This window comes from Mesoplodon bidens (genome assembly GCF_964165515.1).
Source record: "Mesoplodon bidens genome assembly, chromosome: 2".
Taxonomy (NCBI): Eukaryota; Metazoa; Chordata; class Mammalia; order Artiodactyla; family Ziphiidae; genus Mesoplodon; species Mesoplodon bidens.
Window position 1 is genome coordinate 162,207,013 of NC_138177.1, and position 17,465 is coordinate 162,224,477.

Genomic DNA, 17,465 nt, shown 5'->3' on the forward strand with positions numbered 1-17,465 from the left:
TCTGCCCATCCCTAACCCTTACCAACCATTGATAATGTTCCTTGTCCTATAGTTCCTATTCTAGAGTTTCATGTGAATGGAATCATACAATATGTAACCTTTTGAGACTGGCTTTTTAAATTTAAACTATGAGAATTTGATCTTTTCATATCTACTGTGGGGATAGACTAGCCTAATACTCTTGTGCCAGTAATGTCTTCTTACCACAAGTAGTGTGTCTTATTCCGTGCTCTTTGTGTAGACTGTTCCAGGGCGTCTTATAAACAAATATATTCAGTTGTACTATAGTCCTGAAGGGACTGAGTCTCTTTTTAGGTTTTGAAGGTTTTCCATGTCTTCTCAGACACATTATATGTTATACCTTCTCTTAGGATCAGCTTTTTTTCAGATAGCTGATCTCAGTCTTTGTCTGTTGATATATACCAATTTTGTTCTGAAATCCAAATTTATCTCAAATATGAGTAATATATAAATATAGTCCCATGAGTACAGCAGTTAATAACTCTACATCATAGCCTTGTAACCTTTTTTTTTTAATTGAAATACAGTTGATGTACAGTGTTTTGCTAGTTTCTGGTGTACAGCAAAGTAATTCAGTTATACATATATATTCTTTCTCATATTCTTTTACATTATGGTTTATTACAGGATATTGAGTATAGTTCCCTGTGCTGTACAGTAGGACCTTTGTTGTTTATTTTATATATAGTAGTTTATATCTGCTAATCCTAAAACTAATTTATCCCTCCCCAACTCCCTTTCCCCTTTGGTAACCATAAATTTGTTTTCTATGTCTGTGAGTCTGTTTTGTAAATAAGATCATTTGTGTCATATTTTAGATTCCACATGTAAGTGATGTATCATATGATATTTGTCTTTCCATTTCTGACTTACTTCACTTAGTATGATAATATCTAGGTCCATCCATGTTACTGCAAATGGGATTATTTCATTCTTTTTATGGCTGAGTAATATTACATTATATAATATACCACATTTTCTTTATCCATTCATCTGTTGATGGACATTTAGGTTGCTTCCATGTCTTAGCTATTGTAAATGGTGCTGCTGTGAACATTGGGTGCATGTGTCTTTTCAAATTAGAGTTTTCTCCTGATGTATGCCCAGGAGTGGGGTTGTTGGATCATATCATAGCCTTGTAGTCTTTATCTTTCTAAACTAAAAAGTCATTATTCTGTCCACAGACATTCAAGTTTTTCTGCCAGTGCTCATTTTCAGGGACTTTCTTTTATTAGAAATGCACACAGTATTCTAAAAACTCGAGCATTCTTATCATGTACCTGCTCTGGATCATTACATTCTCTTGTCAGCATTGGGAACTCTGTGTTTGTGCACTGTTTACAGTATATCTTATTTTCCAAGCTAAAAATCAGGGTAGGCTTTCCTGATTTGCCTACTTATTTACCTTAAAAGTTTTGCAGAGATGTAAAAATTGCATTTAAATATATGGTTAATAAATCAACTTTATTGGGAGTAAAATTATTAAAAATTGAGATAAAATTATTTATTACAATTTAAGTGTTTTTAGTAGTAAAAATGATCGTTTGTTCATTGAAGAAAGTTTAGAAAAAATAAAAATAGAAAAAAAGTCACTCGTCTCATCATTCAGATTTAGTCACTCTTGATATTTCAGTTTATTTCCTCTCGGTCTATTTCTGTGCCATAGTGTTTTGTATGTAAATGTCTTAATGTTCAGATAAAATTTTATATGATGCTCTTTTCACTTAGTAACATATAGCTACTACTTTGTCTGGAACCCCCAACACTAGATATTGCCATGGCTGGCTTAGTCGTGTCTTCAAATGTCAGCTCAGACATATCTGTAGAGAGGATTTCTTAGATGAAACTAGGCCCTCCTTCTAGTTGCTCTCCATCACATCACTCTTATCTTATTTTCTTCTTAGCGTTGTAGTTTGGATCATTTTTCTGTTTCTTTTTTTCTCTAGTTTTATTGAGATATAACTGATGTATAACACTGTATTTGTTTTCAATATACAGCATAATGACTTATATAACACAAAATGATTAACTTTAGAAGTCTAGTTAACATCCATCACTTCACATTGTTAGAATATTTTTTCTTGTGATAAGAACTTTTAAGATCTATTTTCTTAGCAACTTTCAAATATACAATACAGTATTGTTAACTTTAGTCACCATGATGAACATAACATCCCCAGAACTTAGGATCATTTTTCTGATTCTGCCACTTAATTCCTAGCTATGTGATCTTAAGAAAGTTATTTAACCTCTCTGAGTTTCCATTTCTTATCTCTAAATGGGAATAATCAGCCTACCTCATACAGTTGTTACATGGATTAAATGAGGTAAAAAATATATAATATTCTTAGCAACATGGCAGTTACATAGTAAGTGATCAGCATGTCAGCTACCATCATCTAGAATATTAGAATATTCTAGATATTTTATTATTAGAATATTCCATAATGTAGTAAGCAGCAATCAATATACTGAACATTTAGTCTGCTTCATATGTATCACTATCACAAATTATGCTGCTGTATCCAACATATTTGTGTGTGAAACATTTTCCATATTTAGTTACTTCCTCAGAATAGATTTCTAGATGAAAATTAATGTGTTAACAAATATAAGGATGTTTCACATTTTGGATACAGGTTGCCAGATTGTTTATTGGTGACAGCAGTTAATAATTTGAAATCAGGTTGCTATAGCTACTTGGCTTCATTTTGCTCTTGTATAACTAGGAGGTGTGCTTGAGAGATGTGAGACCATAGAATTTCAGTCTTCTCACTATTTAACAACACCCTGTTCTGACATGCTTAGGAGTGAGTAACTGCCCTTGGACCCAGAAAGAAAATTAATTAATTAATTTATTTATTCATTCGTTCGTTCGTTCGTTCGTTCATTCATTCATTCATTCATTCATTCATTCATTCATTCATTCATTCATTTATGGCTGCATTGGGTCTTTGCTGCTCCGTGCGGGCTTTCTCTAGTTGTGGTGAGCGGGGGCTACTCTTTGTTGTGGTGCACAGGCTTCTCATCGTGGTGGCTTCTCATTGCAGAGTGCAGGCTTCAGTAGCTATGGCCCGGGCTTGAACCCTGTCCCCTGCAAATTGCCTCTATCAAATTGCCTCTAGTCAATTAACAAGTACCCTTTAAGCAATCAGGGGCTTACCAGCCTTGAGCATTTGCTTGACAAATCCCTACACTGCCTTACTACATTAGGAAGTACTCCTGAAGAACCTGGTTTTTGTTTGCTTCTGTCTCTCAGATAGCACTGCCTATTCTGAGAAAGAGGGGGAGCAAACAAGAAATGGAAGCCCCTTTTAAAATCTGGAGTGAGCAAATTCTCTATATGTTTGTGAGCAAATATACTGTTCCTGCCAGCCTCTTGGGATTTTCTTCCTGGGCATGGAATTGTGGAGTCAGAGGAAAATGAATAAAAGAAGAAAATGTGCTGCTTCTTAAGGACTTGAAGATCTGATTGGCAATTCTTTGGCATTGCTTGTAATCCTGAGCTCTAGTCAGAATGGGAGTTTAGTTGATGATTTTTTTTAATGTAGTGGGTAAAGAGATAGATTTTCCCACCTCTGCTCTCCTTTCTGATTATCTGGGCCAGAAGGATCTTTCTGGAATCTAGCCAACTCATTCCACTACTCTGAACCCTTCTGTGGCTCCCCAGTGAGGGAGATCAAGTCCAAGCCAGTCATTCAAAACCTTTCATGAGCTGCCCTTTGCCTGCCTATCACTCAAGCATTGTCTTCTGCCTCTCTTTGCCCAGTTCCCTACAACCCAGTAATTTTTTCATGCCTCTCTGCTTTCATGCATTATCTTTGCCTGGGAATACCCTTCTATCTTGTCTAAATAAAAAATATCTCTTAGGGGCTTCCCTGGTGGTGCAGTGGTTGAGGAGTCCGCCTGCCAATGCAGGGGACACGGGTTCGATCCCTGGTCCGGGAAGATCCCACATGCCGCGGAGCACCTAAGCCTGTGCACCACAACTACTGAGCCTGCGCTCTAGCGCCCGTGCTCCGCAACAAGAGAAGCCACCGCAATGAGAAGCCCACGCACCGTACGAAGAGTGGCCCCAGCTCACCGCAACTAGAGCGAGCCCATGCGCAACGAGGACCCAACACAGCCAAAAATAAATAAATTAAATAAATAAATTTTTAAAAAAACCCAACAACCTCTTGGGAATTCTCTGGCGGTCCAGTGGTTAGGACTCTGCACTCTCACTGCCAGGCGCCCAGGTTCCAACCCTGACTAGGGAACTAAGATCCCACAAGCTGCGTGGTGCAGCAAACAAATAAACAAAAATCTCCTTTTTCCATATCCTGCTCAAGTGCTTTATTCTCTGTGAAACCTTCCCTTTCTCCCTCCCATCCATGTACCATGGGAACATTAATCCCTCTGCTGTCTTGGCTATTGCCCCCTGTCCAGGCCTCTCATCACTTTTTTAGCTCCTTGAGAACAGGGACAACATCTCTTTTATCTCCAGCAGCGCCTGCCACTAATCAGATGCCCAAACATTCACTGAACAGCTGATTAGGACACCTGCAAAATATTTTGCTTAAATTAGTGCCCTACTCACTCTTCTTTGGCAAATCCCAGATACATTTTGGCTCTGCAAAACAACGTGTGCACGCCTCAAAGAGGAAAGTCTGGAAGGAATACCCAAGTGTTGTGAGGGATGATGAATTACGTTCTTTCCTAAAAAGCTGAAGATTTCAAAAATGCCTTCTCTGAAGAGGAGGAACTAGCTTGAACAAAAAAATGTCAGCCACTTCAAGCTTCCCTAATTATTGAGGCAACAAACATCCTGACACAAAAATGATTGTATATGAAGTGTGTTGGGTTCCACACATGAATTATTGATGGGGACAGTGGAGTTGTCTGCCTTATGTATTGCTTTGACATACAACATCAAACTAATTTCTAGATGAGGAAGGTGCCTTGCTTAAAGGGACAGCAGAAAATTGTTTCATTTAGAAAAACTATGTGTCAGTACTGAATCAAATTTGGATGCAACTTTATATAATAACAATGACCTTAACAAAATTGCTGTTCTTTTTCCATATGACATTCCAGGCCATTTCTATTGCCTTTAATATATTTTTACATAGTTTCAGTCTATGTAAATATAGACTGTTTTGTATTTTCCTTCTTTGCTTAACAGTAGATTATTTTATAAACATTTTTACATTTGATCTTCAGAGTATTTTTAGGAGTTGTTTAATAATAGCTACCAATTATTATTGGGCCTGCTGTGTACTTGGCATTCTATTTGTAATCCTCACAACAGCCATAAGAAGTAAATGTTATCACCATCTTACAGACCAGAAACAGGCTCAGAGAGGGTTAGTGGCCCAGTGATACATAACTCTTAAGTTGCAAAGACTGGTTCAGTCTGACCCTAAATGCTCACTCTTTCCACTCTGCTCTTTGAATGCTAGCATGAGAGCTCGTAGTGTTACAGTGTGTTTATGAGCCATAACTTAATGAACAATTTATTTTTTCTGTCTGACATTGGGTTATTTTCAGCTGAACTGTTTCTCTTACCTTTCCTACCCAGGGAACAGTGAACCTACAGTTTAGTTTTCCTTTTAATAAGTATGCTTTTCCATTGTATACATGTTATAACGTTAAATGAAAAATTTTAAGCCTCTGTATTTTTGCATATTACCTTGTTATATACATTTTACATGCAATCATAATGCCTTTTTCAAATGACTTGTTTACTTGTTTTTATATAGTTATAATAGTTTATTTTTAGTTGCTAAGAATCACAGTTTAAGTGTTTTAAATGCTACTTTGTTTTTTAATTCCTAATATATTTTGTTATGAATTGAAAATAACCTCTTTAAATTCTGTTATTTTTTGTTAAACTTTATCTTAATATTTGACATTCATTAGTTCATATTTTTCTAGTCAAACTTAGTAACTTTGACTCTGTTTTAGAAAGGCAAGAGTTTTTTCTTCTTTGGTAGAAATCCTATATTTTGTGGTAAAGTAGTGCTTGGCCCAGAGGCAGATTAAGAAGGGATACCAGCTAGGCTTCCAGATCGAAGTCATCACGCTCCTCATTGTACTCCAGCACGTGCCACTTGATCTTGGACGAGTCAACCCAGGTGACGAAGTCCTCCATGCTGCGCGTGACAAGGAGGGTGGGGTCGGTGACCACATCGGGGCCCATGCGCACGTGACCCTGCTCCACGAATGCCACGGCGGCCTGGAGGTGCTGCGCCATGCGCAGCTTAAGGAGCACAGTGGGCGGGCGGCGGCGGCAGAATGACGAGGCCGTGACGAAATCGCAGAGCTCCAGAGACACGCGCGTGGGGATTAGGCCGAGAGCGTACAGTTTGTCCAGCAGCACGGCCGAGGAGCGCACGCGAAACGGGTCGCGCTCCGGCAGGTCCCGCAGGCGCCGCGCCAGCTCGCGCACAGCACGGCTCAGCTGGTTGTAGTGCGTGTAGTCCTCACGCCGTTGCAGCCGATAACGGCGTAACACGCGCAGCTCGTAAAAAAAAAGGGGGGGGGATACCAATTTTCCCAGGCAGTTGACTCTTTAATAACTATTTCTTTGCTGTTCACAGTTTGATTTTCTGAGAGTGCTGCCTTGATTTGTTTTGCAGGTCTGGGACCTGCGCCAAAATAAGCTGACCTACACGATGAGAGGCCATGCAGATTCAGTGACTGGCCTGAGTTTAAGCTCTGAAGGCTCTTATCTCTTGTCCAATGCAATGGACAATACAGGTAACTTTGGAAAGGAAAGCTCTCCCAGTGCCCAGTCACTGTAGACCCTAAAGAAAGTGGTCATTAGGAACTAGAAATGTGTGCTGGATAAATGAGGGTCCAAGGAAAGAGTCCAGAATGGCTTGCAGGTGTCCACCAGGACAATTAGGAGAACAGGTTGTAATAGAAAAAACTTTAGGCCCAGAGGGCTGGGTGCGCGGGAAGGCAGCCTGGCCTCCACGCCACGTGCTGCCATGTTGATGCTTTGCTGCCTCGGCGTTGTGAGGCATATGTCTCTTCTTTGCCTGTGACAAATAGGTTTTGGGAAAAGTTGCCTATGATGACCCTGAACTTGCACCTTTATGAGACTCAGCAGGAAGAGAAGTCCAAACCCATCAGCCATTGCCCCATTCACTACAAAGAAGACCTGCCTTTTGATATTGTAGAGCTCATGGAGGAGATAGAAAAGAAGACAGGATTTTTAACAAATGTATTTAAGTGTTGTATCACCGCCCATTGGAATTCAGAGCCTTCTTTGCTTACTACAGTGCCATCTGTAACAAGGAAACAGGCCAGCTCAGCAAAGCTGACAAGGAACTCATCATTGTGGTAACCAGCCTGGCCGACAGGTGCTCTTATAGCGTGGTTGTCCACAGTGCCCGGTACAGGGTCTTCTCAAAGAACCCAGTGCTCTCTGACCAGGTCTGTGTGGACTGGAGGAAGTCTGACCTCCCTGCCCAGGAAAAGGCAATGCTGGAATTTGCACTTACTATTTTCCTGAGCTGATGACATAACAGATGACCATTTCAAAAAGCTCGAGGTGCATATCTTCAACCAAGAAGATGCCTGGGATATAGCTGCAATTTCAGCTTTTTATGCCATGTCCAGCCACCTTGCTCATTTTGTCAGTCTTGTTCCCAACAAAGAATTCTATCTGATGGGCAGAACCAATGATGTTAAAGACATCAGGAGTGAACCTGCTGCTCCCAAAGTATAAAAGCCTGAACAGAAAGGCCAGTGTTCACATGTCCAGCACACTGCATTATAAGGCACCAGTTGCGAAGTAATTTTTTTAAATGTTTAGTCAGCGGATAGGGAAGAAAGTAAATAAATTTGTTCCCTGCCTGCTTGGTGAGATAGATCCTAAGGGACATGTGATATCTGGGCCTAGGGGAAACCTTTTACTTTTTTACTTCTGTTGTGATCAGGGACAAAGGAGTCCAGAGGATGCTTTAGGCATCTGATGAACTGATGTCTGTGAATTTCAGCAGTTGAAGTTGAACATTTTTTAGCTTTTAAAAATAGTGTTACATAGAAATTGGTCTGTATAGACTGGTTTGAAATCAGTTCCTTGTTAACACGGTGGTATATAAAGGCTCTGAAAGGCAGTGGATAAATAGAAGCAGGCACCAAGTTAAGTTGTTCTTTCTTTAGTGCCTTCCCCATTAACCTCCAGTGATTTTTGTTTAAATCATGGTTATCTCAGTAGAATTTTTGTCCTTATGTAGTTTATTCTTATTTTAGGTTTTAGTAAAAATTATTTGGAACAAGAGGGTGCTCATATTTTAAGCAGAAGTGTAAGAAATAACCGACCCTGACATTACTAAGCGACTCGTTCTGCGTGTCACAACCACCACTGCGTTATGTGTACGGCTGTCTTAACTTTGCAGGAGTCATTTTCATTATCTAACTGATAGAGGTACAGGCAAACCTACAAAATGCTTTTGTTTCCATATGACTTCTTTAGATTCTCTAAATTGCCAGTGAACAGTTCTTAATCAGTTTGGGGGCAATAGTGAGTTAATTTTGAATTGCCTGAACTGTGAAACCTGATTATCTTGAGACAGCACAACTCTTGCTGCAGAGCTTATGTTTTTCTGTTGGAACTATATCTTAAATACCTTGGAATATGTAACCTTTTAAAATTGACTTTTGAGGGGAGGAGACAGGGGTCTAAAAAAGAAAAGAAAAAAAAAGGAAGAAAAAGAAAAAACTTTAGAAGAGATTGTCAAGAAGCCAGGATTCTAGTCCCAGATCTGCCATCTAATCCCTGAGCAACTTTGCACATAGCATTTGTCCTCTCTGGGCATCACTTGCTATACTGATAATATAAGAGACCTGGACTTTACTTTTAAGGCTCATTTCAGCTCTGGTATGTTATGAATCCAAGGCTATGGATTCAAGTGGGGTACAAAAAACTCATAGTGATTAGTTTACTGAGGAAGATGAGTCTGGAGATCCATCCAAGGCAGTTCTCAAGCATTTTCAAAGAGTACCAAGCTCAGATGATCAATAGACCTATTGATATCTCAGTTGTGCTCTTTCTGCCAGTCTGTATTCCCTCCCCACTCCAAAAGCATTGATGTGACAAGAGATCCTCATTAAAACACCTCAATATTCTGGATTTACACACACACTTGTCCTTTCTTTGCTTATTTTTGAATTGTTGGATGGGAGGGTGGGTTTACTATAGCAAAAAAGAAAGATGACCTGTTGGATTATATGCTTAATATTGGGAGAGTTTGGAACTGCCCCTCTGATATACTAAAATGTTTTCACTGGCATTTTGTAATGAAAACTGTGCCTAGCACTCAATGGGTGCTCAATTAATACTTGTTGAGTGAATGAACATCCTTACCTTCTGACTGTATTCTCAGCTGAATAGCAAACTTTCATGCATAGCTTCACCTTTTTATACCTGTTTGACTTCAAGGATTGTTGGTTTTTTCACACTCAAATAAAATGACATCACTCAAATTCCACTGCAGGTTTAGCTTTAGTTAACAATGGCTGTGGCCACTGCTTACTGTGGGTGTTTATATCCTATTTCAGTAGATTTGCCATTGTCTAATTCTAGTTTTGCTCATAGTAAGGAAAGATGAGATTCCCTAAATGGTTATTAAAATAAAAATAAGAATCTCTTGTTATAGCTGTACAATAAAATAACAAATTTTTTTGTTTATTTTTATTGTTTTGTGTATTGCTGCCAATCTTTTAGAGCCCTTTCACGTGTATCATTTTATTTGACCCTTAAAATATTCTTATTTTTAAAAAAAAAGAGCAAGTGGTATTCTCGCTTTATAAAGGCGACCAAAACACAACCTCTCTATTTTCCTGATATCCCCCATATATACAGCAGAGCTAGAATTTGAATCAAAGTTCACTTTCTAATTCTTGGTAGTTTGGTAGTTGTCAGTTTCCCCTATGAGCAAAATTAGAAAAGGTTAGTCCTGAGTTTGATTTTTATAGATTGACTGTCACAGTAGTCAGTGGTATTTAGATTGTCATACCGAAACTTTGCTAGGTGTGACTCTAGGGGTTGGCAGAGGAATCATTTGCAGAATGTTTTGTTGAAATCAGTATCACACCCAACTACTTTCTGTGGCAGAACTCCAGCAATGTGTTCAACATTTTCCCTTCCTACCTTCTCAGTTTTCCTCTGTGTCCTTAGTCCCTGTTAATAGAACTTGGATGCATTTTGTTCCCATTAGAAAAATAAAAAAGCCTTGTCAGGTAGCAGTGTACCATGTTGGTCTTTCTCCACCCAGGAAACAGCATCTGTCATTGACATGATACTGATTTCAGCTGGGTTCTCAGGAGGCCCCTGGCTGATAGCTGTTTTGCTTTGTTTGTTTGAATTTGCAGTGCGGGTCTGGGATGTCCGGCCGTTTGCTCCCAAAGAAAGGTGTGTGAAGATATTTCAAGGAAATGTGCACAACTTTGAAAAGGTGAGTTCTGCATGGCAGAGGACTTTTACTGTCCATTTGATTCAAAGAAACATTTAAGATGGTGCTAAGGATAAGGAACAACAGCTCTACTGAGAAGGGGCTGCATTCTAGTAACACTGTTCTCCATCAAAACTGTTCTTGCCAGAAATAAAACTAATAGAAGCATAGGCAAGAAGGCAATCACATAGGTAGATAGTGATGGGGCCCCCCTCAAATTTAGGACTTCGGACTTCAACAAGACACTCCTATCTTTTTAATTCCTTGGGAACTTTGACCCTCATAGGTAGGTGTTCCATATGGGACTCAGATTCCCATGGCTATTACCCAGATGGCCTCCCTCACCCTCCCAGTGACCAGCTATTAGAGCTCTGAGAATACATCCCTTCCCTCAGCACCACAGGCCAAGTTCTGAGAGACAGAAATTTTTTCTAAACTTTCAAATCCCAAGTCAGCTCTTCCAAGCAGCTTTTCCTCTAGAGAGTTTGTTAATATAGACTAATGTTTTTCTTTTGAGAACCCATTAAAATTCAATTTCACTTTATAAATCAAATTTTATCTTTTGTTAGAATTGGTTTTATTTTTATTTTCCTATAATATAAACAAAAAATTTAATGAGGATCAAGATAAAGGAGCAAGGGGAGCCTCCATTTGTAGGCAGAATAAAATTTTGTTGCCAGGTCCACTCTTAATTTACTGTAAATTAAGCAATTTCTACAGTTGGTTTTTATATGGTTTGAAATATATCAAATTAGGCTGTCTTGGGCTTCCCTGGTGGCACAGTGGTTGAGAGTCAGCCTGCCAATGCAGGGGACACGGGTTCGTGCCCCGGTCCAGGAGGATCCCACATGCCGCGGAGTGACTGGTCCTGTGAGCTATGGCTGCTGAGCCTGCGCGTCTGGAGCCTGTGCTCCGCAATGGGAGAGGCCACAACAGTGAGAGGCCCGCGTACCACAAAACAAAAAAAAAAAATTAGGCTGTCTTGGGCCACAGAATATAAGATAATTATTGATTATATGCTGGGGAGAATAATTAAAACTCTATTTAAGAGGGGGAATTCCCTGGCGGTCTAGTGGTTAGGACTCCATGCCTCCACTGTAGGGGGCACAGGTTCGATCCCTGGTCGGGGAACTAAGATCCCACAAGCTGTGTGGCATGGCCAAGAAGAAACTCAAGAAATTTAAAGACTCTTAGTGATGCTATAGTCTAATAAAGAGGGGTTTGGTGCATTATTATATTCATTGGATTCCTGCTTATTCATCATTATAGAATCTTCTAAGATGTTCTTGGTCACCTGATGGAAGCAAGATAGCAGCTGGCTCAGCCGACAGGTAAGGATTACTGGGCATCAGGTAAAGAATGCTGTAGGCATGCAGGTATCTTCTCATGTTTAATACATTAAGTGCAGACACTGAGCTATAGCAGACAGAGAGTTATAGCTGTACTCAGAGATGAAGTCATGTGTGGTCTGAAGTGTTTAAGGATCATGTGAACAAACACATCATTTCTGCCCTCTCTGGATACATTTTACACCTGGAGGGTAAACAGTTTCTTTGGTTATTGTATTCCCTTTGCCATCAAAGTAACATTCAAACTCCTAATCTGGCTCCAGTTTCCCTCATGAGATTCTTCTGCCATGCTTCAGTTCATTCAGATACATATTGTGTACTTCTCTCCCACCATCACCACAGTGCTTCACTCACATGGAACTTTCCCTGTTCTTACATCCCTTATGCCTCCAGGCTTCTCTCTTATATCTCCTCTTCTCCATTATCCAAACTCCTATATCTCTCTAGTAATCACCTCTGTTATATCTATAAACTCTCCTGGCTCTCTCTCTCCCTTACCTCTCAGGCATTACTAATTGCTCTTTGTTCTGGCTTGTAGTCACACTGTATACATCTAACCTTTATTAACGTTTATTACATCTTACAGTAAGACAAACATAGTGGGGCACCCCTACTAAATTATATGCTCCTAGAGGTCAGGGAATGAGTCTTATTCATCTCTGAATGAGTAAGCAGCTAGTGAATATTACATGAATAAATTCCTAGCTCAAGGATGGTAGTCAAATTTTGCCCTGCATATCAGCTCATCTATTGGTAATGGCTGCCTATGTTGGGGATGATTCAGAGCTGGGTCTGGGTTCAATGGGAAAAGTGTCAAGATTGCTAGGTGAGGGCTTCGCTGGTGGCACAGTGGTTGAGAGTCCACCTGCCGATGCAGGGGACACGGGTTTGTGCCCCGGTCCAGGAAGATCCCATATGCCGCGGAGCGGCTAGGCCCGTGAGCCATGGCCGCTGAGCCTGCGCGTCCGGAGCCTGTGCTCCGCAACGGGGGAGGCCACAACAGTGAGAGGCCCGCGTACCACACACAAAAAAAAAAGATTGCTAGGTGAGGGGTATGGCAGCATGTGGGCTAGGTATTTTCCAACCCTGAGCTGAATTAAAAGACTGTGAAGCTTTAACTATCACTTTAAACTGCCTGAGGAATTAGGTGATGAATGAGAAACAGAAAGGAGAGAATTCTTCATTCAGATGCTGTTGTATTTGGCATGTCTGTGGTGACCTATAATTGGGAGTCAGAGGTTGAGTAGGGGTGTTCAAGTGCCCAGGGCTGCAAATGTGGAATGGTAAAGAATGATGAGGCCCTCTGATAGCAGACTCTAGGTTTAGCTCCCAGTGGGAGATGTCTTAACCCTTTTTAGCTTAACCCCATCTTTCTCCCCCCTTAGGGATTTTCCTGCTACCTGACTAAAACAGGCACCATCCTATAAGCATGAAGCCTTTCCTAGGCTAGCTTGGGCTTTCAGCATGTGCCAGAGTTTTCTCCTATTTGGGGCTCTAGCACAACCATAAAGAAGCCTCACTTTGGTCTGTCCCACCCTTTCTGACTTGTGAACAATGCTGAACTTACCTGAGGATTCCAGAGTCCACTTTTTTTCCCTGGCATGTTTAATGCCAGGAAAAATGGACAAGTATTTGAGTATTTTATGGGGGAAAAAGGGCCCAGATAAAACGGTGTCACATTGCTGGTTTGAGTCCTGGTGGTTTTGCAAGCTGCCCTGAAGAGGGAATCTAAAGGATTTTCAGTTGCCAGGTTTCTAAAGAAGACCTTGAAAAAACAGGCCCACAGCCTAAGATGTCTTACATTCTGACAGAGTAAGAACCATTCTAAGTATTTTTACATGATTTTCAGCAGAGTTGTATCTTTCCTATGTAATTAAGCTTTTAAATGATATCTGCCTAGCTTTTCTTCTGAGCAATTTGTTTCTGACATTGGTCCTTTCTAACTTTCAGTGTCCTCTCTTCCCTCTTTCCCTCCCCACTGTTCCTTTAAACCTTACATGTGGAAGCATGGCTCTGGTCTAGGAAGAGCCTGTATGTCTACCTGCTGAAGGTTGGCCACATTTCACCGGCCACCTCACCAATTAGCCCCAAGTCAACAAGCAGTGCTGTTGGGTAAGGAGCCTGGTTCCTGCCAAATGTTGCCATGCCAGAGTAAGGAGAGGATAAGGAACCCCTCTAAATTTAGCGTCTAATTGGCAGCCATGGAGAGTGAGGCCTCAAAGTAAACCCTTGGAGATCTTGGGTTCTGCTGGCTTTTATGTGCCTGGAAAATGTATTGTTCCTTCTCAGAAAACTGCTTTTCAGCTTGGCCTGAATTTGGCAAATTTCTCCTCCCTACTTGCAATTCACCTACCTCCTCATGTTCAGATTTGAAACCCTTCAACAGTTCCTATCAAGGACTACGAGAAGACTGGTCAGTCTCTCTGCTGTGAGTGATTTATTCATATTCAGCCTATTGATTTCATGTGATTCTGTTTTGCTCATTTATTTATTCATCATAACAATAGCTATCATTAATTCTGTGTGCCAGGCACTTTGCCTACATTATTTCATTATTTCTCTCAACAAAGCTGTGAGATCAACATTGTCTCCATCATTACTCCATCATTTGACTAAGGAAAGAGAAGCTCAGAGAAGTTAAATGAATGTCTGAGGTTATTTAACTTTTAAATAGTTGCATTGAGACTTGAACCCAGAACTTGCACACTTTTTCAGTAGGCCACATAGCCTTAGATTGATTAATGAGGACAGTTATTGCGCATGGCAAGAAAGAAGACACTGAGGAAAATATGAGCATTAGAGCCAGGGAGTCTGTAGACAGATGGTGTTCCTTCTCTTCCACCTTGCGTGGAACTTTTATTTAGTTCCTACGGAGCCTAACCCTTGTGAGCTAAACAGTGTAATTAATAAGCTCTTGTTTGTTTGCATTTTAGACCAAAAGTGTAATGTTCTGAACTAGGTATTTTATAATCAAGTGCTGATGAGTATACCCTTTTAGGTGTTGATTGAACAAAACAAATATGTAAATAATTGGTATAACCTGTTTGAAAACCACCAGCCTTTTAAATTTACCAACAGATTGTCTTTGCATGGTCATATGAAGATAATATCTATTTATTTTACCTTCAGCTTAAAATGACCCAAGCAAGGCTGAGGGTCAAAGGAACTTCTTTTGGCAGGGGTGGGGGAGAGTGGAGGATGGCAAGCGACACAAGGTATTTGAGGGTGGTAAGAGAAAGAAGAATACCGGAATATATTAAGAGTTCTAATTTTAATTCTGCCACTGAGCCACTAATGAACTGTGTAACCTTGGAAAAGTCACTGTACCTTAGGTTTCTTTTCTGTAAAATGAGTTTAGACTAGTTGGTTTCTGTTGGCCCCTTCCCATGAATTCAGTATTCATTCTGTCCATGAATTCAATGCAAGATTTGGATCAAGTGTATGGTTGGGTTTTGTTTATATAGCAGAAATGTCCTGTCCCGTCTGTGGGCTCTGTGATTTGAATACAGTACTAAGAAGTTCAGGTGGATCTACAGCCTAGTCTCCCAACCTGCCATGAGTTGGGTTACCTTTAAGACATTCCTAGGTGCATATGAAGTTAACAACACCCTAATTATATTGGGTGCTCTTTAAAGAAGATTTCTGTGTGGGATCTGTAGGAAAAACCGTTTGTCTTTCTTCTCCATGATCTTTCCTATTTCAGAAGCTTGTGTTTGAAAATACCAGTAATGCTGATATTTTTAGCTAGCTATTCCTGTTTCTCCACTCTGTTGCTCAAGAGCAGGATCCATGCCTTATTTAAAATCTATATTCCTAGTTTCTAAATGTCAGAGCACAGTTCAGTAAATACGGATTGAATAAATAAAGGGTTGTTGCCATTTCCCTTAAAAAGCCATGCTTCTCCCCTATCCTCAGTTCTGGGAGGCCTTAGCCTTGCTCTTCATGATACCTTGCAGGTTTGTGTACGTGTGGGATACCACAAGCAGGAGGATTTTGTATAAGCTACCCGGCCACGCTGGCTCCATCAATGAAGTGGCTTTCCACCCCGACGAACCCATCAGTAAGTCTGTCCTGACTGTGGGGAAAGGGAAAGTGAGGGGATCTCCCTAAAGAGCCCTAAGAATACAGAGGCAGAGGTGCGCATCTGTTTTATGTGAATTTCCATGCAAACAGTCTTTATGGGTATCGTTGACAGTCTCACCATTGTTCTAAGTGGTGAGGGTAAGAGCAATGATCCATTTTCTTAACCTCAAAGGGGGGTTGGTTAGTCTGTTTATTTCTAGTTCTTTTGAGTTTACTTGCTTCAGGTCTGTGATTCAGTGATGTAGTTGGATAAAAGAATGATGTTTCTTAATGATCAGATATAAATTTCAACTTAACATTTTATTGGCTAGCTAAACTAGATAATGAGCTTTGAATTTAAGGAGAAAATGTAACTTTCTCCAAGCGGACGCACGTTTACAAAATGACTGACAAAGACATTGATTCTTCTCTTCTAGAATGACTGAGAAGGTCTTTTTCTTAAGGTTTGAGTGACAAGGGACATCAGGATTTAGACCCTGATAATGTATTTCCCATAGCACAGTCCACCCTCATGGTTTTGAGAGGACTTGTATTGAAAAGTCAGACTATACTGTAGTTTCCTGTGAATGGTGTTTAAGAGGAGAGGAATTTAAGCTAAATCTAATTGCTCTTTTATACCAAAATTGCCTCTTAACATAAGAGCCCTTGAGCACCAGGTCTCCTTGAGCCTTCATTATTTCCAGTTATCTTTGTTCTTTTCACCTCAGTTCTCTCAGCATCCAGTGACAAGAGACTATATATGGGAGAGATTCAGTGAAGATATGGAATGGAAGACTCCACAAGGCTGCTTGACCCTGAGACCTCAGACAGCATAAGTGGCATCAAATGATGCCCAAGCTAGCATCCTCCCTTCAGATGAAGATCATTACTTGCAAGAAACAAGGAGGAGGTGGCCATATTCCAGCAACCACAAGTATCCCAGTATCCTATTTCATCAGGATGATTAAGGCAACCTTACAGGGGCCTCTTAAAACCACCTGCCAGATTTCAGGGATTGATTTTTTTTTCCTCTTTTTTTTTTTTTTTTTTTTTTTTTTAAGTAAGGTTTCTTCAAAGGGACGCACGTTGGTTGGTGCATAGTCTCCTGTTTCCTAATTTAGGCTGAAGACAGGGAATGTGACCAAAATTTATTCGTTGGGGATTTTTTTTTTAACTCAATAACTTGTATGATATTTTCTTTCTTTGTTTCTCTGACTCATTTTGTATTAAAAGCCAAATAGATGCCTTTTTACAAGAGCCATGTGGATTGGATTTATTGCTGTCTTTTCTTTGAGGCTTGACCACTGTAAATCTTAGCAGAGCATGACATGGCCAGGGGATACATACAGTTCATTTAAACTTACGAGAAGCTGAACATAGTCTGTGTCTACTCTGCCTCCTGCCAAAAGCACTTTTCTGAGCAGCAGTCCCTACCCTCCGGTTTCCTGAAGTGGGCAGATTTGGGGCATTCTCAGCTGGTAGCAATAGCATTGGCTGGAATGCTGTATCAAACTCAACTCAAAAGGAATATGAGAAAGTTTTGGTGCTGCTGGGCCATGACATTGTCTAAGACTTTTTTTTTATCATT

At 40.3% G+C, this 17,465-nt stretch overlaps 2 protein-coding genes across 2 annotated transcripts in view; one reads left to right on the forward strand and one right to left on the reverse strand.

Annotated features, from left to right (window-relative positions):
• SNRNP40 (small nuclear ribonucleoprotein U5 subunit 40) overlaps nucleotides 1–17,238 on the forward strand; it is a 38,384-nt gene extending 21,146 nt beyond the window's left edge. The window contains exons 6-10 of the mRNA XM_081223435.1: nucleotides 6,642–6,762; nucleotides 10,387–10,469; nucleotides 11,736–11,797; nucleotides 15,772–15,875; nucleotides 16,606–17,238. Coding sequence (XP_081079561.1) covers nucleotides 6,642–6,762; nucleotides 10,387–10,469; nucleotides 11,736–11,797; nucleotides 15,772–15,875; nucleotides 16,606–16,655 — 420 coding nt within the window. The 3' untranslated portion in view covers nucleotides 16,656–17,238. The remainder of the gene's footprint in view (nucleotides 1–6,641; nucleotides 6,763–10,386; nucleotides 10,470–11,735; nucleotides 11,798–15,771; nucleotides 15,876–16,605) is intronic.
• Nucleotides 6,010–6,574, reverse strand: LOC308612712 (U3 small nucleolar ribonucleoprotein IMP3-like; the record flags this gene model as incomplete). Its single annotated transcript, XM_081225363.1, has 1 exon — nucleotides 6,010–6,574. A coding segment is annotated over one exon (516 nt), but the record flags the coding sequence as incomplete, so codon positions are not given.
• Nucleotides 17,239–17,465: the final 227 nt, after the last annotated feature.